The sequence below is a fragment of the Jaculus jaculus genome, chromosome 1, assembly GCF_020740685.1.
Source record: "Jaculus jaculus isolate mJacJac1 chromosome 1, mJacJac1.mat.Y.cur, whole genome shotgun sequence".
Lineage (NCBI taxonomy): Eukaryota > Metazoa > Chordata > Mammalia > Rodentia > Dipodidae > Jaculus > Jaculus jaculus.
The window spans coordinates 141,258,238-141,279,851 of NC_059102.1; the positions used below are offsets into that span (position 1 = coordinate 141,258,238).

The following is a 21,614-nucleotide window of genomic DNA, read 5'->3' on the forward strand; positions in this document are numbered from 1 at the left end:
CAGGTGCCCAGTGCTCCTCTAGCTGTCTCCTATTCTCCTTTGAGCTTACCCCTCCAACCTCCTCCTCCCAGACTGGCTAAGAACACAACCATCCAACTCTTCTAACACCTAAGCCTTTTCCTTTGGAAGCCTATGAAGTAAGGGCATTCATGTGTTGGGCATCACTGCTCTGGGCAATTGCTAATCTTCACTGTCAGCCTGACTGTGTTTAGAATCACCCAGAAGACACACCCCTAGGTGTGCCAGTGAGGATGTTTTCAGAGAGGTTTAACTGAGAGGAAAGACCCACGCTGAATGTGGATGGCATCACCCCAGGGGCTTGGAGTCGCGGACTGAATAGAAAGCAGAAAAGGAGAAGGCTGCACACTCCTGCCAGCCTGAACTCCACCTTGCACCTGACATGATGGACTATGCCCTCTTAGATCGTGCGCCAAAAGAAACCTTTCTTCCCTTAAGTTACTTTCTCTAGGTATTTGCTCACAGTGACTAAAAAGTAGTCCTACTTGGGATAAGTTTTGGTTTTGATAATTTTCTTTTGTTTGTTTTGGTTTTTTGAAGTAGGGTCTCACTCCAACCCTGGCTAATCTGGAATTCTCGATGTAATCTCAGGGTGACCTCGAACTCACTGCGATCCTCCTATCTGTGCCGCCCAAGTGCTGGGACCCCACACTTGGATTTTGTTTCGATAATTTTAAAAAGGTTCCATTAGGGCTGGAGAGATGGCTTAGTGGTTAAGCACTTGCCTGTGAAGCCTGAGGACCCCGGTTTGAGGCTCAATTCCCCAGGTCCTATGTTAGCCAGATGCACAAGGGGGCACACGCATCTGGAGTTCGTTTGCAGTGGCTGGAGGCCCTGGCACATCCATTCCCTCTCTCTGCCTCTTTCTCTGTCTGTCACCCTCAAATAAATAAATAAAAATAAACATTTTTTTTAAAAAAGGTCCCATTAACAAATGCAGAACATATGTATTATACACCAAGGGGCTATATACAGAGGCCCAGAAGAGACACAGAAATCTGTTCTTCACCACTCCGGACAAGCCTGCTAGCGTCTTCCCTGTGCTCAGTGCAGAAGAAGGCAGGTACCACCCAGCTCTTAGCAGCTCATGGTTAAGCTCCTCCACCTAAGGTACCTTCCCATCTTATAAAATAATCCACAATATTGCCTTGGATGAATGACTGCACAATATGTCATCACTTTAACAATCCCCTTCCGTCTACTTCCCCCGCCCCTCCCGTTATCGCTGCTCTGGGATGCACAGGGACCGCGGTTTTCTCCCTTTTCACAACTGACTGTGCAATTCAGCGCTTGCCATGGAGCCTTCATAGATCTCCTCACCTTCAAGCCATCTGGGCCGGGCTTCCCAGGAAACCCCTTCCTGCCAGGCTGACCCTGCAACACACGCAGAGAGAAGGTGGAGTGAGAGGAGCCTTCGAGGGTAGTACTGGGAGGTCTTGAGAAACTTTAGGGACCTGCCACAGGGAAGGCAATGTCCTAGGGAGGCAACGATGTAGAGTCCCAATGTCACCAGGCAGCCAGAACAGACAGAAGGACTCCATCAGTGTGACTTCTTAGCTCAATGAGTTAAGTAGGGGCAATGACATTTGCTTTCAATGGGACAGGATATGAAGGGGCTAGCCTTTTCCTTTGGCAGGACATCCATGCATGTGGCCCTCAAAGTGTAGGAGGAGAAGCCTGGGGGTCATGTGAGTCAGACAGGCAAAGCTGTTTCCCCGCTAACACTGCAATATCACCTGTTTTATCGCTCCTCATGCGTGCACACAGTTTTCAGAGGTTGCATGACACAGGGTGTCACCACAGAGCAAATGTAGGAAGAGCCGAGAACACAGCTGACTCCACATGAATGACATTCCAGACACTCATAAAAGTGGCGAAGCAATGTCACTCTTTCTACTCAGTTGTTTTACTTTGAAAAATAGCATGATGCTTTTGGTTAAAAAAAAAAAAAAAAAATATATATATATATATATATATATGTATGTATGTATGTATGTATGTATATGTGTATGTGTATGTGTATGTATGTATGTATGTATGTATGTGTATATATATATATACATATATATATATTTATGGGTATGCAAAAAGAACTTCTCATTGATTTCCACTGAAGTAATAAATATATGTGAAGTATGTTGGCTTTAATTAGTCACATTCATAGATGTGATACACATCAGAAAATACCCTTGGGCGCCCCATCCTTGAATGTGAGAAGACACTGAGACCAAAAGCCTTAGTACTTCAGGTCACACCACTGCTGGCTAAAAGTGCTCCTCGAGGCTTTTGGGGAAGGGGCTGGCACCCGGGCTCCAGGCAGGGCCTTGCTAAATCCCAGCTGTGGGACCCGGAGCCCCACTCTTCCAGCCTCGATCGCTGCACTCAGGTGGTGCTGAGAACAGTGGCCAGCTTAAGGGAAAATGGAAGAACAAATGCCTCCCAGCACTCAAGATGAAGTGAGCAGGCAGGTGTGGGTCACGGGCACTCACCTCTGGCCAGTCCCCTGCTCTTTGCCTGGTCCAAGTCCCCCCGCCCCATTGGCTACTCTCTGAAGCACTGGCCAGAGCACAGCAGATGTTGGTGCCTGGCCTGAGCCCAGCTCACTCAGCTCCAACAAATCCCGCCTCTCCCGGGCCAGTGACACTCACCTCTAAGCCAGGGACCCCTGGTGGCCCCATAGGCCCTTCATCTCCCTAGAGTTGGGAGGACATGGGGGAAGAAGAAAGAAAAAAGAGAAAATTAATCTTGGGACTCTGGGGGAACTTGTCCTGTGAGGAAGGAAAGGAGTAGACCGACTGCGCAGTGCCCTTCCTGGATGGACTGAGTGCCTGGCCACAGCCTGGCCTCACCTGAGATGGAGAGGGGGTCTAGGGGTCAGACCACACCATCCCAGAGACTAGACTATTGAGGAATGGGGCCTGTGGCTACAGCTCAAAGATGAGCAGGGTTCTGAGCTCTGCCCTTTTAGAAGAACTTAGCCTTGTCGGGCCTCAGTTTCCCAGAGTGCAGGCTCTCACACAGCACAGTGGTTGGCTTTGGCTGAGTCAGTGAGGGTAAGGCTCGCATCTTGCCATGTCTTGGAAGCTACTCCCTGCCTCACCACGCCTATCACTTGGGAAATGTCCTGGGATGTCTGCTGAGAGCTAAGTGGGCTCATAAGCCAGAAGCCCACCTGGGAAAGGGTTTTGTGCATAGCTACTAAGCACAGCAGACATCGGAGGCTGCACTCCTCGCCTTTCCCACTGCTGGCCGGGATTCTCTAGGCCCTTTGCAGGCCACATAGCCTCCAGCCTGACCACGGGCCCCTCCAAGCTGCCACCACAGCATCTCTCCCCAGCTTCCAGGAAAGCAGTCCCACACAAGGGCTTCAGAGTCAGCACTGGGACCCTGCCAGACCCACAACCAGCCCAGGGGAGGGACCCTGTCAGCCAAGGCCTGCCTGTGGTCATGGTGAGTCTGCGCCAGCCACTCTCTCATCCAGGGCTATGAGCCACAGAGTGAGGCAGGGCTGAGGGCCTCCTGCATGGCAAAACAGCTGTGTAAGGCAAGGCATTCCCAGGATTCCCTGGTGGCTCCCAGGGGTATATGTGGGAACAACATGTGACCTATGTCATGGACTTTGGGCTGAGGTAGACTTGGGTTCAAATCAAGCCCTGCCTACTCCTTACATGGGACCTGAACAAGACAATTCCCTCCCTAGGTCTCCATGGTCTTACCTGTAATTAAAGGCTGACAATTTCTACCCTGCCTAATCAACGCCCTGGTAACTGCACTACTATCTGAGCTCAGGAAAGGCAGCACACTCGGGAAGAAAATTTCAGGGCTAAGAGCAGTAAGAGAGTGACCCATTCCACTGGGGTGCAGAGGGCTGGGCTGCAATGAGAGGCTCAGAGAGACAAGCCCCAGGCAGACCCGGGCGGTATCCAGCTGGAGCTGGTTTTTTGGTACCCTGGACAGAGCTGGCTGGGGTCTGGGCACTGAGCACAGTGCAGCGAGGATACAGGGAGGCAGGAGGGGACACGGCTATCTTACCTCAGGCCCCAGGTGCCCAGGTGGTCCCGGCAGACCTCTGGCTCCAGGCTTACCCTGAAAGGAACAGCAAGGTTCTCAGAACTAGCACCAACATCTGCATCATAGGCTGGCAAAACTCTTACTCCTGAACTTACTGGGGACTGCAGCTTCTTCAGCCAGGGACCTAGGTGGGTGAAGACTTACCTTCATGCCTTCGGGGCCATTATCCCCAGGGGGTCCGATGTCTCCCGGGAATCCCTGTGAGGAAGCAGAGAGCAGGGTCACATGGAGACTGCTAAGAGCACAGGTCTCAGAGAGGGCACTCCTGTGTTTCTTCTACCTTTCCTGTTGCCAGCATGTGATCTGGGCAGGTCAGCAAGCTACCTGATCCCTTCTTGTCAATCCCCAAGTCTGACACCTCAGAGAGTAGCTGTAAAAAATATGGAGCACTGTGCTGGTGCACAAGAAGATTACCAAACACAGAGGACTCCTGCTGTTATCAGGCCCAGCAGAGAGAGCCACAGGTGCCCTGGGACATTTGTTCCTGAGCCAACTGTCCTGCCCAAGAACTATGCCAGGAAAATGGCGGGAAAGCAATGTGGTTGTCCATGGTGGTTCCTCCTATTAGAATCCGGAATCCCATGACCTCCTTCCTGGCTGGAAGTGCTGGGCATTGCCGTATTCTCCCATCCTGAAATAGGAATAGTTCTGTTACCTCAGCCTAGAGCCCTGCTACTTCCTCACAGCTAGAAACCAAACCTTTTTTTCATGACTCTCTGATCAAAATGTTCCCTCCCACTTTGCCTTCCGACGTTAGCTTTTCTCTTTCTTCTTCATTTAACCTTATGCTAAGTTCTGCTAAATTCCGGTTCAAATACCTTCTTACCTTTGTGGCAAAGGCAAGAACAGTCCTATATTTGGATCTAACACATTGGAGCCAAAGTTTCTTCAAAATGAGAAAAATGACATCCCATCCTGTCACCCACTCACTGTGATCCTGGCTAGGTTTCTTAATCTCTCTGGTCCTCGGCTTCCTCACCTGGTAAGTAGTTAGACCATCCACCTGTCTGGGAGGGCTGTGCTGAGGTTGAAATGGATGATGCAAGCAAATAGCTTAGATTGGCACCCAGCAGTAGGTGCTCAATAAAACTTTGCCTCCATAACAACTTAGTCCCTTGTGCTAGGAAACCAACCCTGTCTGGGGTGACCTACTTCCAGTGGGAACATGGCAGCCAGGGTGTTGATTCAGTTCTGGCGCTCAGCACTGGTCCACAATGAGCAAAGGGGTCAATCCAGCCAGGGACTGGCAAGTGGGAACTCCCTCCCTGGTCCTGGGGGACAGGTATAAGTACACTCGTGGCTTCGGCCTTTTGCTAGAAGAGCCACTCCTGGCCATGGAAGTGGCCAATCAAAGCTGGAAGCCACACAGACACCTGAGAGATTGTGGGGGGGTGGGGGCCAGCAGAGTTAACCTGAACTGCTAGTATGTACAAAGAGACCCTGCGGTGGTTCTTCCTGTGCTCTGAGCCTCAGTTTCCCCATCTGCAAAGGGTGGTGTCATGTAGTGAGTTCTCATCCCAGAGATGCTATCAGGCTCCTGGCCCGGGGACGAGCCCCATTAGTACAGGGGTACACGCTCTCTTCCCTCACTGGCCCAGGCAGCTGCAGAGTCTTTCCACTGTGAGCAATGGATGGAGGAGAGGCCAAGTCCACTTGTCTAAAGATAGGGCTGTGTCACGGCCAAAGTCAACACAGTGGAAAGTCAGACTTTGGTTTTTAGAAAGCACTCACTCCGTCATCCATCGGGGGAGGGTAGCAGTGATCTTTGGAAGGTTCAGGAGAACCCGCAGGGCTAGACACTTTTCTTGGCTACGGGGACTTTGTGGAGGAGCAAGGCTCTGAGGCCAGGGAACTTGGGGTGTGGGGTGGGGATCGTGGCTGGGGAAAATCTGGATGCTGACAAGCCTGAGATGGATAGAAGCCCCAGTGGGAATAACAGTCTGATGTTCAAGAGGAGAGCAGGAAGCTGGCCAGCTCAGATGCTCAGCTGGGCATTACAGTTTAACCTCGCGATGTGGTCATGGGCATCAGTGAGTGTGTGTCAGGGTTCCACCACACTCTCCAGGGCTGAGATGATCTCTTGTCTGAGGATGTCGCAGGGACCTCAGCAGTGGCCAGCACTGGGGAAACTCTGAATGAAGCCAGTTTGGAGAGTCTCTGGGTATGATGGGACTAGCAGAGGGGAAGTAGAGAGGATGGAGAGTTCTAAACTGCAAATTTCTTTTTCCTTTTGGTGTTTTGAGATGCAGTCTAGGTTAGTGGCTGTGGCTGACCTTGAAGTACTGATCTTCCTGCCAATTCCTCTCAGGTGCTGGGGTAACAGGCATGCACCATTAAACCTGGCTGATGTGGGAATTTCTACCCTCAGATTTCCTATGTGATCTCCAGAGCTCAGTTTTCCAAGCATGACATCAAATCCCAGGCAGACACGGAGAGCAAAATCTGACATACCTCGGGGCCAGGAGGGCCAGGAAATCCAAGAGAGCCTTTGTCTCCAACTCTGCCCTGTGAAAAGAATGGATGGTGGAAAAAGCTGGAGTGAACACCAGCCCTACCTTTTATAACTATGCCTGACTGAGGGCTGTTGGAAAGTTCTGGACTATATAGGTGAACTCTGCCTGGTCAGCTAAAATGGGCAATGATTGCAATGTCTCCTCATAGGCATAGAGGCCAGGAGACCCAGGAAGTCATTTCACCTGTGGAGTCTGAGCTTTCCCACTTAGAAATGAAAGCAGCCATCACCCCTTCCCATGTCATGGATATGGTGTGCAAAGAAAGCCACAAGGCACATGATGTGAGGCACGGTAGCACCCAGTCATGGGAACTACTCAGTGACTTATCTGAGCCCATTGGTGGGTGGGGACTGGGAATCATCTAGGAAGCAAAGTGATCAATGACCCTTGGACCTCATGGTTTCCTGCCTGAGAAATGGACTAATAGCTAACCACGCCCTGTTCTGGTCACCCTCTGACTGCTAAGGGACAAAGAAATGTCCTAGATGGGAAGGTGTCCCCAGCCATAGTCCATGAGCAGGGAGATGGTGTTGGCCTTGGTTTCCCAAGGGTTGGAGTACAGGGAAAGGTGCTTACCAGAGGTCCTGGCTTTCCCCGGGCACCTGGAAGCCCTGGCGAGCCCTGGCTGCCCTGAGAAAAGAGTGCATGCGGGGTCAAGTGAGGAGCAGCCTCGAGGTTCTAGAAAGCCCACCTTCTAGAAGGATAAGTGGCTCCCTCTCCTGCTATAAGCATGGGCTGGGCTTGTGCCTGCCTGCATCCTAAAGCTGGGCCCAGGTGCCAAGGTGGAGACCAATCCTGTCCTCTACTACAGTGCCCTTCAGGCCAGGGGACTTGAGAAATGAGGGCCCAAGGGAGGAGCATCCCAGGCCTGTGCATTAAAACTCAGATACGGACATTGGGTCAGACCAGGCGAGCTGGTGGAATTGGGGTGGGGATGAGAACTGGGCAACATCTGAATCCGGTGCATTGGTGGGGAGAGGTCCAGATGTGACCACATGGTGGGACCCAGGCAGAGAAGCTATTCACAGATGGCCACAGCAGGCCTCTGGAGGTCAAGGCCACCGTGGTTTATTCCTTCTCTATCAGTACAGCCAGTCCTTCCTTCTATCCCTCTCTCTAACTTGTTCTAAATATTCAGTGTTGAGTTCAGGATTAGGCCCGTTTTCATCAAGGCAATCTAGGGTCCTATCCTCAGGGAAGTTAGGGTGCACGAGGCCAAGCACAAGTCTCCCAAAGCAGGGAGGACAGTGGTATCATGAATGAGGGACAGACATGCTGCCCAGGGCATCAGGGGAAATGGTCACTTTCTGAGCTGGACAATACAGAGGTTGGGAGGAGGGTGTTTCAGTGACTGGGGTCCTGGTGGGGAGCCAGGACTTCCCTCTGGCAGCAGACAGCATATAAGGGCAAAGCTAGACCCTCAGATGAACAATTTGAGGCCAATGAGGGAGAGAGATGGCGGTAGCAGGGCCTGGAAAGAAGTTCCGAGGCCATTGTAAAATCCAGGGAAGAAGTGACAAGTTGGTGGACAGGTGATGCCAATTTGCAAGTGAATCCAGATCATGCTGGGAAGAAAGCCAGGACTAGAAGCAGGGAGTGGCACTGGATGCAATTACCTTGTCTCCTTGGAAGCCGGGATCTCCCGACACGCCTGGCACCCCTTGTTCACCCTGAGTACACACCAGCAAAGACTATGAGTGAGACCACATGGCCAGGAAGCCTCCTCTCTGGCCAGACCCCCGTAAGTCTCAGCCTCATGGAGGATGTTCTCAAGTGGGGTCTGGCCAGCAGCAGCTTTGACCCTAAGAGGGGGTCAAGGTTGGGTCCCTTGGGTGGCACAAGCAGCCCACCACTTCTCAGAGCACTGCAGAAGCCACCACGGAGCTATCACGGCCTTTCTTGCAGCATCAGCACTTGCAGAGCAATGTCTTACTCCTTCAGCATCCTCCGCAGCCACTGTTGTACGCGGCTCGAGGGCAGCTGGGACAAGGGGCCTGGCCCCTGAGGGGCCTGCTAAGGGCTGTCACTTCTTCCTTCTGTATCAGCAAATGCCTTGGGTCCACATCTAATCAGCTGTCACATGGGAAACCGAGTGGTCTGGCATGTTAGGACCATGTGTATACAGGGAGTAAATGGGCCCTGACTTAGCCCTGGATGGGTCTCTGCTAAGAGGATATATTGTGCCGGCTTGGTGGAAAATCACGTTGTGGGAGGCCTCCTCTATTCCCTCCTGGTTCAGTTCTGACAAATCAGATGCCCCTAGGCCAGAAAGGCTTCTCCCTAAGGCCAGAACCACCTGAAGTCCTCTCAGCTGGGCATCTCCAACAGCCCACTGGCCCCAGGCTACAGAGACCTCGCCAAGCCCCAACACAAGAGGAAGAAAAGCCCTGTGGCAAGGAAGGCTGTGGTACCACACAACTGTCTTGGCAGAGGGGAATAAAGGGTTCTTAGTTTTTTTTTTTTGGTTTTTTGACTTTGTTTTTTCCAATTTGGAAAATCCTGTATAACATCCTAAAATTTGAGGAACAATTTCTAAAAATGTAATGGGCATCCCAGCATGGTGGTCCACGCCTTTAATCAGAAGGATTAGGAGGATTGCCATGAGTTCGAAGCAAGTCTGGGCTTAAGAGTTCCAGGTCAGCCTAGACTAAAAGAGTGAGATCCAATCTCAAAATAAACAAATGGATAAAAAACACATAGATAAATAAATAAGTAAAAGTGATGTATAAAGGAGGGAAGAGAGAGTGAAAAGATTCAAATAGGAGTAAAGAATGGTTTTCAAGGCACCCTAGGAAATCGGGCTGCGGATCTGGAAGGAGCTAGGCTCAGCAGGAGCACAGCCCAGAGCACACGCCCCCAGCTGGAGCAGGAGCCAAGCTATTGTAGAGGGCTCAGGGCCAGGCGGGGTCATGGAAAATCTGGATTCTGGGCAGAAGGACGCAAGGAACATGAGCAATGGCTCTGTGGTCCAGGGAGGGCTGGGGGAGGGATGTGTGTGGCTGCTCAGAACACAAGCTCCGAGGGGTAGAACGGCATTCCCTCCCTCTGACACTGGCTGGATTTCCCTGAAAATGGTGGGGTGGGGAGAGGGGTGGCAAACTTCATTCCCCCTTGGGCTTGTTCAAAGCTGTAAACTCTCAAGTGCTCCAGGCAGTCCTGCCAGCATCCCCGAGGATACGCCAGGATACAGGTATCATCGGGGGTGCAGTTCTGCCCCAGCCTCTGTGCCCCATTATCTTCCCCAAGTCCCTTCCCCTTGGCCAGGCCTTCAGCTATTCCAGAGTGCTCATGTCTCAAGGCTCAGCATAGACAGGTGGGTATGGGGACCCTCCAACCCTAACAGAAGCCCCTTCATTCAAGGGAGGGCTAGACATGTTTGAAGGGGGCAATACTGGATGGAGCGAGAGTCAGGGAAGCCAAAAGGGGCTCCAGAGGGGGCTGGGGAGTGAGAGGGAGGACACAGAACAAGTAGAGAAAGGGCAGAAGTGAGCACCCCACTTGGCTAGCTGACTGGGAACAGGCGTACATCAAATGCTCTGCCTGGTCCATATCCATTTATGCCTGGAAAGTCTCATTTTCTGGGTCCAGAAACCTGGACTCGCTCCCTCAATTAAAAAAAAAAAAAAAGATTCTTTGGGCTGGAGAGATGGCTTAGCAGTTAAGGCGTTTGCCTGTGAAGCCTAAGGACCCAGGTTCTACTCTCCAGAGGTGAGGCGAGCACAGGGTCGCACATGCCCACTAGGTGGCGCCAGCATCTGGCGTTTGATTTCAGTGGCTGAGGCCCTGGTGTGCCAATTCTCTTTCTGCCACTCTCTCTAAAAATAACATAAAAAATTCTTTGATTAATCTTTTTCTGGGCCTCAGTCTCCCCAGCAGTCACTTGTAGGAGCAAATAATTTCCCAGAGCCTTGCCTGCTGTAGCCTGATTTCAGTTCTGCTCTGGATGGGACTTTCTGGGAGCAGGTATCTGGGTTTGGGTCCTGTTTACATAGTAGCCCTGTGCCCTTGGGCAACCTTCTTGTGTCATGGCTTGGAAGGCAAACGGGTTGATCCAAGTTCAGAACTGACTGGTGCCTACCAACATGGCTGCTTCTGTGGGGCCACAGAAGAAGTCGGGGGCACAGAACTCTGAGACAGGAGCAGGGGGGGCATAGGCAAGGAGGGGCTGAGCATCAGGAGGCCCCTCCATCCCTTGTGGATTCTCCACATGCTGTCCCCAGACCTATCTATCACACCCCCTTTGCAGTTCTTGATTTACTCGAAGACTGTAAGGGAAGGCAGGCTACTGGCAGACATTCCCAATGTGTCTGTCATTCTGATGCTGAGTGACTTAAGCCAGATGCTGCCCTTCTCTGGCCCTCAGGTCCACCTCTCTGCTCTGATGCAGTTTGGCAGAGTTGAGACAGCAGTTCAGCAGCAGGACTGGTAGGGAGCTGAGGGAGTGAGTGAGGTTCAGCAGTCAGCCAGCATTTCCGTTTTGTTTTAGTCCAAGCACTGGGGCTGGCCTCCCAGAGCCACACCCAGGCACCTGCACGCACCTCGTCCCTCCTAGACAGTCTCCACCCTCCATGCTTGGAGGCTGTGCCCTCTGCACACCTTTTTGGCATGCTGTGCGGCCTGGCTTGAGATCAGCCCTGACTTAGTCTGGATCCATGCCTCCATAGCCCATCTTCCCCATCCACTCTGGCCTACAGACCACCCCAAAAACCATCCGCCTACATAACACCCACCCAGGGACAGAAGAATCAGGGGCTGAGGGAGAGGAACTGGGGTGCTGGGCAGGGAAGCCAGGCAGCATCGTGGCAGCCTCAGGCAAGGGGCATGCAGATAACCCATGGGCAATGAGGGAATATGCCGATCACCTTATCACCTTTCAGTCCGGGCTCCCCCATGCCGCCCATCAGTCCCTGCAAGACAGGCCAAGACCAGCAGTCAGGAGCTGGCATGCTTCAACACCCTGAGCTGTGTCCCCACCCCAGGCTGGGTCTCTACCCTGAGCTGAGCTGGGTCCCCACCGTGGGTTTCCAGTTCTTACAAGCAAAGGGGGCAATAATTCTCTCCTCTCAGGGCAAGGGTGTGGGATGAGGAACCGGGAGAAGCTACAGTGAACTGGTGACCTCAGCTCTGGAGTAAACTCAGAGCAACAGTAAGGGGCTGGGCTGTCCACAGAATGGGTCCTGGAGCTGCTTGCTTATCCTCCACACATCTCTCCCACTCATTGGGGCTGAGTCAACAGCTGTCCCAAGGGTTTCTACAGCCCTGGCCATGAGTCCCACTAAGAATTATGGGGCCCCATGGTCCAGAACCACATTGGATTCCTGCTAGGCTTGTGGAGTGGTATCCAATAAAGATGTCTGGCCTAAATGACATACAGATGCCGGCTGGCTCTCAGACCAGAGAGAAACTAAGCTGCAGACCAGTCCGCTCCTGTCTTCGTTCCTGGTGTCACCTGATAACCTTTTCTTTTCTGATGCCTGGGCACTGGGTGGGGGTTAGGGAGGACTGAAAGGGAGGACTTGCTTACCTTCATGCCCTTGGGTCCTGGGTAGCCAATCGGACCCAATGCTCCCATGTCACCCTGGGAAGAGAGCAAGAGAAAGATGCCATGAGTGGGGACTTGGGAGGTTGGTCTGGGAGGACTGATCACCAAGGTCCCAAAGATCGACTCATGCCTTTGGACTGATCTTGGGAGTTTGAATCTCTGTGCCGTCCACTTCCTTTGAAGTCTGGAAATGCCTCCTATGGTTCCCTGCCTGACCGCTGTCCCAACCCTCCCAGCACTTCTCGTTAGACGTCAGGATTTCTGTCCAACAACGAAGAGACTCTTGACCTCTGAGGACCTTGCTCTCCCTCCATAGAATGGGGGTGATGTTCCCCTATCCTGTGGCTGCTGTAAGAGCCAACTACGGCATAACTGGGAGCTTGGACCCCCGAGCTAAGGGACAGGAAGCACTTCCTTCTCCCCAGAGGTCTGGACAGTTCCTTGGCAGGCAACGAGGGTGGGGCGGGGCGGGGCGGGGCAGGGCCGACTCCAAGAGCTCTATGCTGTCTTCAACACCCGGGAAGCTGAGACGGGCTCCCTGACCACAGGCTGAGGACCCAGCTTCAGGTCAAAGCTCATTGTCCAGGCAGGCATAGCGAGGTTACTGGGCCTGGGACACCCCTTGTCCCTAAGGGTGCTCTCCATGGGGGCTCTGGGAGGCCAAGTCAGTCCAGCCACCTTGTCTCTCTAGCTCTGCCACTCACCCAGCATGTGATGGGGAGAGTGACAAAGCTTTGTGCGCCAGACACAGTTTTAAGAAGTAGCTAATTTATCAGGCTAGGGGGATGTGGCAATGGTCAGGGGCATGTGGCCATCACAACCTAAAGGAGTCCAGGGGCCACCAAACATCCTTCAAGGCACTGGGCAAATCCCAGCAAAGATAATCCAGCCCCATCAGAAACGTCAAGGTCTGGACTGGAGAGATGACTCAGTGGTTAAGGTACTTGCCTACGAAGCCTAAGGACCCAGGTTCTATTCCCCAGTACCCATGTAAGCCATATGCACAAAGTGGCACATATGTCTGGAGCTCATTTGCAGTGGCTGGAGGCCTTGGCACACTCATTTTCTCTGTCTGCCCCTCTCTCTCTTGCCCTCAAATAAGTAAATAAATAAAAAAGAAAACATTTTTTAAAGTGTCAGGGGTCAGAAAACCCTGGCTTAGTAAAGTGGGATAAATTCTCTCTTTCCCTCCAATATTACTCAGCACATCCACAAGCTATCCTTGGGCTCACCTATAACATGAAGCTACCCACGTCCATGAAGCAGGGAGCCCTTCTTAACCTTCCCATGCTCCCTCCTGGCCTAAGCGGCTGCCGTGTAGTTTCCATCAGTGTGCTTGACCTTCCTGCACCTCAGTTCCCCTCTATGCTGACAGCTTCTTCGGAGGTCCTGGTGAAGACTCTGAGATTGCAGCACGGCTCAGAAGCATGGAGGGTACAAAGAAGCCCCAGATAGCTGAGCATTCTCCGCAGGCTGAAGAATCTGACCCCGAGTCCCTGTGCTAGCTGCTGGGGGACACCTTGGAGTGAGGCCGTGCAGAGAAGGAGAACACATTCCGCGAGAGTGATGGAACGGATGGGGGTCAGAGCAGTGGAGGCTCCTGAGAGGGAAGGTGCAGAGGCGCTCTCAGAGCGGGCACTGCTGCCCTCCCACCCAGAGCACGGAGGTGGGCCCTGGCCCTGTTCTAGGCTGCCTAAGCGATGTTGGCAAACTCACCATCTCCTCTCTGGATGTCGGGACCACCACTTGGCTGGGCTCAGCCACCCTTTCCTGCTGAGCCTCTGCTAGCTAATCCTGCCTTCTGCCCCACCAAGGAACTGTGTCTCGCTGCGAGAAAGCCTCGGACTCTTCTCGACTAGGTTATTCCTGACAATGACCCACAGGTCACTTTTGCTACTACAGAGGATGAAACTGGGGCTCTAAGAGGTTATGGCGGCAGCGATGTCCAGCTCCAAACTCCTCTTCGGAGAGAAGAGCCAGGTCCTGGGCTAAGGTGGAAGGGGAATTGCCAGTCATTCATTCCACCAGCCTGTTTCTTAGAGGAAGATGGTACCCACAGGCCCCATGGTGTGCAGACTCTTCGGGAGGTGCCTGCTCCCCAGATTGCTGGCTGAGAGTGTGAGGGCATAGGGACCAGCAGAAGCTCCAGGAACTCACTCAGGCTCTCTCTCCTCTGGCTGCAGCTTGTGGGAGACTGACTGCATTCCACATAGGCGGGACAATGGCCCAGGTGAGAACCATGAGAGGGTTCTGTGCGAGGCTGGGGAGGGATCTGTCATGGCCACATAGGGGTTAAAAATTGTTCCAAAGGGATCTGAGCTGCATGGACTCAAGGAGGTGTGGAAGCCGTAGAGCCTCCGACAAGTCCACGTGCAAGACAGCAGGAGAAGGACCAGGAAGAGGCTGCAGGCCACTATTCCCAGAGGTCAGCTCTGTGCTGTACATGGTACGCCACCAGCAGCAGCCACAGCTGTAGGCACTTAAGGGTCCCCTGCTGTGTCCCCAATCCAGGAACAGCTGTGAGCCTCCCTAGCCAGCTAAATGCCAATCTGAGAATGTATACTAGGGACAGGGTCACCACTGTTCACGGGAGCTCTGTGCAGCAATGCGGTCAGTCGTTCCATTTTGCAGTCGGAAAAAGAAAATCAAGGTTAAGAGAGAAGCTAGGTAACCTGCCTTGGATTAAGTACTGAGTGGGAATGGAAACAGCACAAGGTCTGTCTGTCTGTCTATCTGTTTCACGTGAGTCCATGCTCACAATCCCTGGGTTGCCTGCTGATACAAGCAAGGCCCAAGGCGATCATGTCGGCACCCAGGCTGGGATTTGCCAGAGGTCATGGAGGAAGCCCGTGGGGCTTCTAGGATAGGACCGTCACTCCACCTTGTAAGTGGCTCCTTTTTAGCTGTGACGTGTTCTCCTGAGATGCCCACGCTCTAGCCCTGGCTCATCTGCCCTGTTTCTTATGCCTGGTGGGCCAAGCCCATGACTCCATTGCTCGAGCATGGCCTCAGAGCCCAGCATACCTCTGCTCGAGGTCCAGGCGCTATTGCTTCTGCTCAGAGCCGTCCCACGCCAATCCCCACATACATATATGTGTGCCTACGGCCACCACCTCCCACACCACCAGACAGGCCAGGTAGCTGGTTGGGGAACCTTCTCTCTGTGACATCAGCATCTAGGGAAGGGTGGGTGGCAGAGACACTAGAGGTGTTCCTTAGGGAAGGACCCTCATTTAGAAACCCACCAGGGAGCTGCCTTTGGAAGAAATAGCACCTCTTTCCAGGCTGGGTTAGGGACAGGAATATTGTGGCTCCTGCGTGGCTCTAATCCTATCGGGGCATCTCTGCCCAGCCCACACCGTGCACACTCCCTGCGTGTGCTCAGCACAGCCCCCTGCATCACAGGGCAGGGGCAGGTCTTGAGCCATGCCTATAGGCTGGGTGACCTCTGCCCGGCCCCCACTGACTCTGCTTCCTTCACTGCAACATGATGAGTTCCTTCCCCTCCCAGGGCCGGCATGACGAATCATTGCTGAGCGCCGGGTTGGGTACAGACCAGGCAGTGCGATCTTGCTCCTGCTTTGCACACAGCACACAATAGGCTAGTCCACAGTACCCCCACATTCTGTGGGTTTGGTCCAATCACAAGTTCTCATTCAACAGAAAAGTCCAAATTCCCTATGTCCCTCCAAACAGAAGAGACATCAATGCTCTATGTGGAGCTGATTCTGGAAATGGGCAGTTTTCCTACAGGCTGGCTAAGGGTTTCCATGACTCTGAAAGAGTTGTTTCCCAGCCCTCTCAACTTAGAGGCAACAGGAAGCCACTGGTGGCATGTGCGGACTGGAGACATTCAGACCTGGGTGACAAGCTGGTGACCTGGAGCATGTGCAGGTTTCAGAGCTAACACATGCCGGGCACACACAGGGGGTGGGCTGACGCTCGGGAAGTACTAGCTGGTCCTTGCATCCTGGCTGCGGGCTGCATGCACAGCTGATGCGCCTGAGTCTCCATGGAAACAGTGGTGCTTGTGTACCCCTCTGCTCAGCTGAGAACCCACAGTTGCTATAAAGTCATAGATGACTCAAAGTCCACTTCCTCCTACTGCCTTGGAGGAGTCCTTTTCCTTTCCATGTCTCCCTGGAGGCAAAAGTCTCCCCCACACCACCCCGCCAAAGCTGCCAGTCCCAGAAATCCTAGCAAAGCCCGGCCTGGTGGAGGGGTCCACACTCCCAGTGCTCAGAGAGGCCAACATAGGAGATACACAGCTCTAGGACAGCACATAGTGTCTCAAAAGCAACAAGAAGTCCTGGATGAGAAGAGACACTCACCTGGGGCTTGGTGCTGACTCGGTGGGCTCTGTGGTCAAGCCCCACCCCCACCTCCGTGAACTGTGGGGACACTCAGAGCTCAGCCCCAGAAGAGGGCAGGAAGGCCTGGACTGGACATAGGGGTCAAGGCCTCCATCCTTTTCTACCTTGTGTGTGACACTGACCTAGGGCCCATTTTCCAATTTGCCCCATGAGTTGTGGTACTAGATGGAACACAAGGTTCCCCATTCCAACAGGCACCTTTAACTGCTGAGCCATCTCCCCAGCCCTGGCACTCGGTTCCACGTGAAGACACACCAACAAAGAATGACATTCGAGAAGAGAGGCCCCTCAGTGTTGCATCTGACATTCACATGCACCTGGGCATCTTGCCTCTTGTCTGGTGGTCCTGAGACTGTGGGACATACTTGGGAAGGAACTTGGTAAGAGTCAGGAGGGCGCCACGGACTGGCCTGACACAGTTTAGGTCTCCTTCAGCTAGGCAGAGGTCCTGTAACCCGAGGGGCAGGCAGCGAGCCCCAGCACTTGGCAGCTGCAGGGTCCGAGTGCTCATCCACACCTAACCGGCGAGGCTGCAGGCCCAGAGGAAGGAGGTGACACTGCCGAGGCCACGCAGCAGGACTTCCCTCCTTCCGCATCTGACTAGCTGCTCACTCCTGTTCCCACCCACGTCACCCCGAGAGGTTTGGTGACAGAGGCCCCTTTGACCTCCTGTGTGGGCCTCCTGGCCTGCTCCTCACACTGAGGCTCCCTTGCTTTGCCGTGACCCCACCCAGGCATCTATGTACTTACAATGAGACCGGGGACTCCTGGCGGCCCTGGAAGACCCAGTTCTCCCTGAAAACATAGAAACCGAAGTGGTGACATTAGCCCATATCCCTCTACACTTCCACATAGACCACTAGTGGGGCCTTTGGAAGCAAACCCCTCTCATCGAAGATCATAGACCCCGTGTGTGTGCAGGGGGGGGGGGGTCTCCTGTTCCTGGGTTGACACTCAGCTCTGCCATCAGCTGTCCCTGCCTGTAACTTCCAAATCTCGTTATCTTCTGATGGTAAGTATGAAGAACTGCCAGGTGGAACTGGACCTCGGTAATAAACACTTGGGCACTGTACCCCCTGGAGGTGGAACTAGGATTCAAGATGTGAGTGACCGGCCCAAGGTCAGGTGTGCCAGGACTGCCCACTCTGGGAAAAGTTCTTGCCTGAGGTCATGAGACAGGGCAGTGTGGGACTTACCCCCAAGCCCCTGGCTTATGTTCAAAATGGAAACTTGTGGATAAATATGGGTGGCTCTAGACTGTGACCAGCAGTGAGAGCTGCCAGCCCCTCTCAGTGGCTGCCCTTGGCATAGGTGCAACCCTGGGGCTCTCCAGAGAGGAAATCACTACCAAGTCCACCAAAAAGAAGGCCAAAGCTAAGGTCAGAAGCAGCCTTGGTTTTCAATGAGGCAAAGGCTCAGTTAGCAAAGGAAGGTGACTTATCCAACATCCCTCAGAAACTCTATGGCAGAGCCAGGCCAGACTCTTGTTCTGCTCCTCAAGGATATGTGGAGAAAGACGTCCTTGCCAGAACCCAAGGAAACTTCTGGAAGGGCCTTGTCCAAACAGTGTAATGTTGCCCCAATAAGAGCTGTGTCTGTGGGGAGGCGCTGACTCCCCTCCGTGCCCATGTAATAATGTTCCTCACTCCACCAGGAGGGTCCCTCACCCCTCTTCTCCCAATTCATGGGTTACTGTCCCCACAGATCTTTCCTGCTCCCCTGTCTTTGGTCCACCCGGATCTCGGGAGGCTAGCGCATCAGAATAAGGGAGTGGCCATGACACTGAGGCCAGGCGCTGTCCTGTGGTTAACTAGCATTGGTAGTAGCACTGCTCACTGAACACCTGCGATGGCGGGAACCTTGAGGCAAGCGTTCTGACTCACACTTATCGAGAGGGAAACCAGGGTGATTTGCCAAAGCTTACATGCCTGGCAAGTGGCATTGCGGGACTCAAACCCCATGCACCCAGCCTTGACACCAAGGTGTTGTCCCCAGATTATCTGGCTAGGTTGGGCTCAGGAGCACTTGGGGAGCTGAGCCAGCACATGATCAGACGCTGATAGAGGACCCAGTGGCCACCTCTGAAGACGGCACAGCTGCGTGGGCAGAAAGCCCAGGCGAAGATGGGATGGGGCAGGTGCTGAGTGGGCTGGCCACAGTCCACAGCCCAGGGCGAGAAGGAATGTCTTCTCCTGTGCGGGCCTGGCGCTGGGACAGGAAGGGAAAAGCAGGGCAGGCTGACCTGGGTCCTTTGCAGGCCAAGCCCGGCCTCGTCCTATTTATAAACTGTAAACCGAAGCTGCTTGTGCATTGAGCCTTTCCCTCCAAGGCCCTCGGGTGACTGGCTCTACCAGGGAGCAGCCCACAGACGCTCCTGATGCTCTGCACTCAGGACAGCAGTTGGGCTCTCTCCGTGAGGGAGGAAGTCCTGGGTTGAGAAGGGGCTACCTGGGGCTCCTGACTCAGGGATGAGTTCTCTCCTGGGAACCCCCAGGCCACAGAAGATGGGACACGGAGGTTCAATGAAGTCAAGCCATTTCTCCAAGGGCACCCAGCTAATAGGTACAAGGTTGGAACTTAATGCAGGTCTGTGACCCCAAAGGTCACGTTTCTCAAATGCCCCAAGTATTCACTCGCCAGTTGGCAAACATCAGAGACACTTACAGGGTTTCCATCCAGTCCAGGGGGGCCTCGTTCCCCAAAGTCTCCAGGGAAGCCCTGAGGATGTTACAGAAAAAAAAAACCTAGAGGTTAGTAGTCACCCCAGCAGGCTTGGTCTGGGACATCCCCCAGGGGACACAAGGACAATGTCTAAGCAGGCTTGGTCTTTGGATCTGGGGTTATGAAGCCACCTCTGTCACTCACAAATACCCATACATAGAGAACTCCTGAGGGACAGGCCACTGGCCAAGTAGCCTGCTGCTTCGCTACCAAAAGTCTAAAAAGACGAGACAGATGCTCAGCCCCAGTCTGGGAGCTGGTCCCAGTGCAGAGGGAAGGACAATGCCTGTGGATCAGGAAGCTGGACCCAGGCCTGCACTGCCCATACTGAATGAGAAGGTTGCAGAGCATACTTATTGCCCATGGGCCTCAGTTTCTCCCTGGGTCAGAGGAAGACCTCTGTGGACTGTGCATGGGTCAGCTCAGTGCACCTGCAGCTGTAATGTGCCCTCTGGAAGCCCCACCGCGGAATCACCATCCTCTGCTACAGACTAATGCAGGCTGTGACGGGATGACTGACAAGGTTATGCAAGGCTATGCATTAAGGTTAGATGATGCTAATTCATTATGGCTACAGAGAGGGTAGGCCACCAGGACCCAGGCAGGTCTGTCCCCTTGGGACCCAACTCTGAGGCATTCCACACTCTCTGGGAGCCAGGCAGCTGGAAAAACATCAGCTGTGGGGAGGTCTGTGGGTGGGAAGACTCAATTCCTACTTCAAAAGGAGAAGAGAGCCTGAGTGGGAGAGGGGAACCTGCGCCCCTTCTCCAGTACAAACCATCACTTTTCCAGGGAATTTATTAACAAAACACATGAGTGCCAAGCTGATCAGACAGCAAAGACCCCTCTTGGAGAAGTCTTGTGCTTGTGCTTTCAAATTCTTCTGCAGAATTCTCTCAAGCACAGAAAAACCAAAAGACCAATTTGAAAACCAAATGTGAAAGTCACATGGTTTGGATCATGGAGAAGAGACCCTATGTGTCAGTGTGCGTGTGCGTACCTTTAGCCTGACACACAGTCAGTGTGCGTACCTTTAGCCTGACATATGGTCAGTGTGTGTACCTTTAGCCTGACGTACAGTCAGTGTGCCTACCTTTAGCCTGACGTACCGTCAGTGTGAGTACCTTTAGCCAGACGTATGGTCAGTGTGTGTACCTTTAGCCCGACATATGGTCAGTGTGCGTGTGTGTACCTTTAGCCTGACGTATGGTCAGTGTGCATACCTTTAGCCTGACGTACGGTCAGTGTGCACGTGCGTACCTTTAGCCTGACGTATGGTCAGTGTGCACGTGCGTACCTTTAGCCTGACACAGCCTTCAAACCCTCATTTGCAGATGCATGTCACATGGGTAATATTCACCACCCCTCAGAAAGTAAGACTTCACTCAGAAACTCCCTGACAAAAAAAGGGATGAGGGTTCCCTGACAGGATGCAGCTGGTTGATCATTCTGCAAATAAAGTTGCATTTGTGTTTGATATTCACCTTTAGAATAAGATTACTGGTCCACTTTAACAGATGAAGAAGTTGAGGCACAGGCAGAAAAGTCAGTTGGCCATGGCCATATAGCATATCTGTAGCTCAGCTGAGCCTGGGTCCCAACTTTCTAGACCTTACCCTCTTCCTGTGAGCTACGCCTGGCATGTTGAAGTAGGTACATGTGTCTGTGGGGTTCATGTGATCCCACTCGTTTCTCCTCCCCTTGTCCTTGGAGTTTACCCTGGCAAATCTCAGCCAGTTTCTTTGGGGACACCTTCTAAAGAAACTGACTTCCCACCTGTGGTAGTTGTCATGAGATAAAGGGTGGAAGCGCAGGTCAGACCTTCAGGGGACGGAGATGGAGCCTAGCAGAACATCAGGCCAGCTCCACGTGACCCGTAGTGACATGGCCTGGGGAGCCCCTGCTCTGTTCTCCAAATCCAGCCTCCAGAAGTGACCAGAGTTCACTCCAGCTTCTCGAGGCAGCTGTGTGACCTGCAGGTCCTCTCTGCATAGATGACGCTGCAGCCTGGTCCCACCCCTAGACAAAGCTGGGGGCGGGAGACACTTCCACTCTCATGGGGTACTACTGAGTCAGAAGGACGTGGGGTCTTAGGCAAGGCTCATGGGCACACAGCAAGTGCGACAATAGGAAGACTGTCTTGGAAATATGAGAAGAGAGACACTGTCTTCCAAATATCAAATCCAAACCTCACAGGGGGGCATTCCTGCAACTGCAGCCTGGGACAGCCACGAACAATGAAGGGACAAAGCAATGATACTAACAGCCAGCCCCAACAGTGTGACCTCCTAAGAGACCCATGAAATGGGTCCTACCCCTACCCCTTGTTAGGCAAGTGGAAATTGAGATCCAGAGAGGTTAAGAAAACTATCCAAG

General features: G+C 53.1%; 1 protein-coding gene across 2 annotated transcripts in view; it reads right to left on the reverse strand.

Annotated features, from left to right (window-relative positions):
• Positions 1-21,614, reverse strand: part of Col27a1 (collagen type XXVII alpha 1 chain) — a 129,922-nt gene that overhangs the window by 58,056 nt on the left and 50,252 nt on the right. For both annotated transcript variants that reach the window (XM_045141753.1, XM_045141752.1), the window contains exons 13-23: positions 19,182-19,235; positions 17,268-17,312; positions 12,127-12,180; positions 11,465-11,509; positions 8,219-8,272; positions 7,179-7,232; positions 6,541-6,594; positions 4,234-4,287; positions 4,051-4,104; positions 2,667-2,711; positions 1,339-1,392 (exon numbers count right to left, since the gene is read on the reverse strand). In XM_045141753.1, the coding sequence (XP_044997688.1) occupies positions 1,339-1,392; positions 2,667-2,711; positions 4,051-4,104; positions 4,234-4,287; positions 6,541-6,594; positions 7,179-7,232; positions 8,219-8,272; positions 11,465-11,509; positions 12,127-12,180; positions 17,268-17,312; positions 19,182-19,235 (567 nt within the window). The remainder of the gene's footprint in view (positions 1-1,338; positions 1,393-2,666; positions 2,712-4,050; positions 4,105-4,233; positions 4,288-6,540; positions 6,595-7,178; positions 7,233-8,218; positions 8,273-11,464; positions 11,510-12,126; positions 12,181-17,267; positions 17,313-19,181; positions 19,236-21,614) is intronic.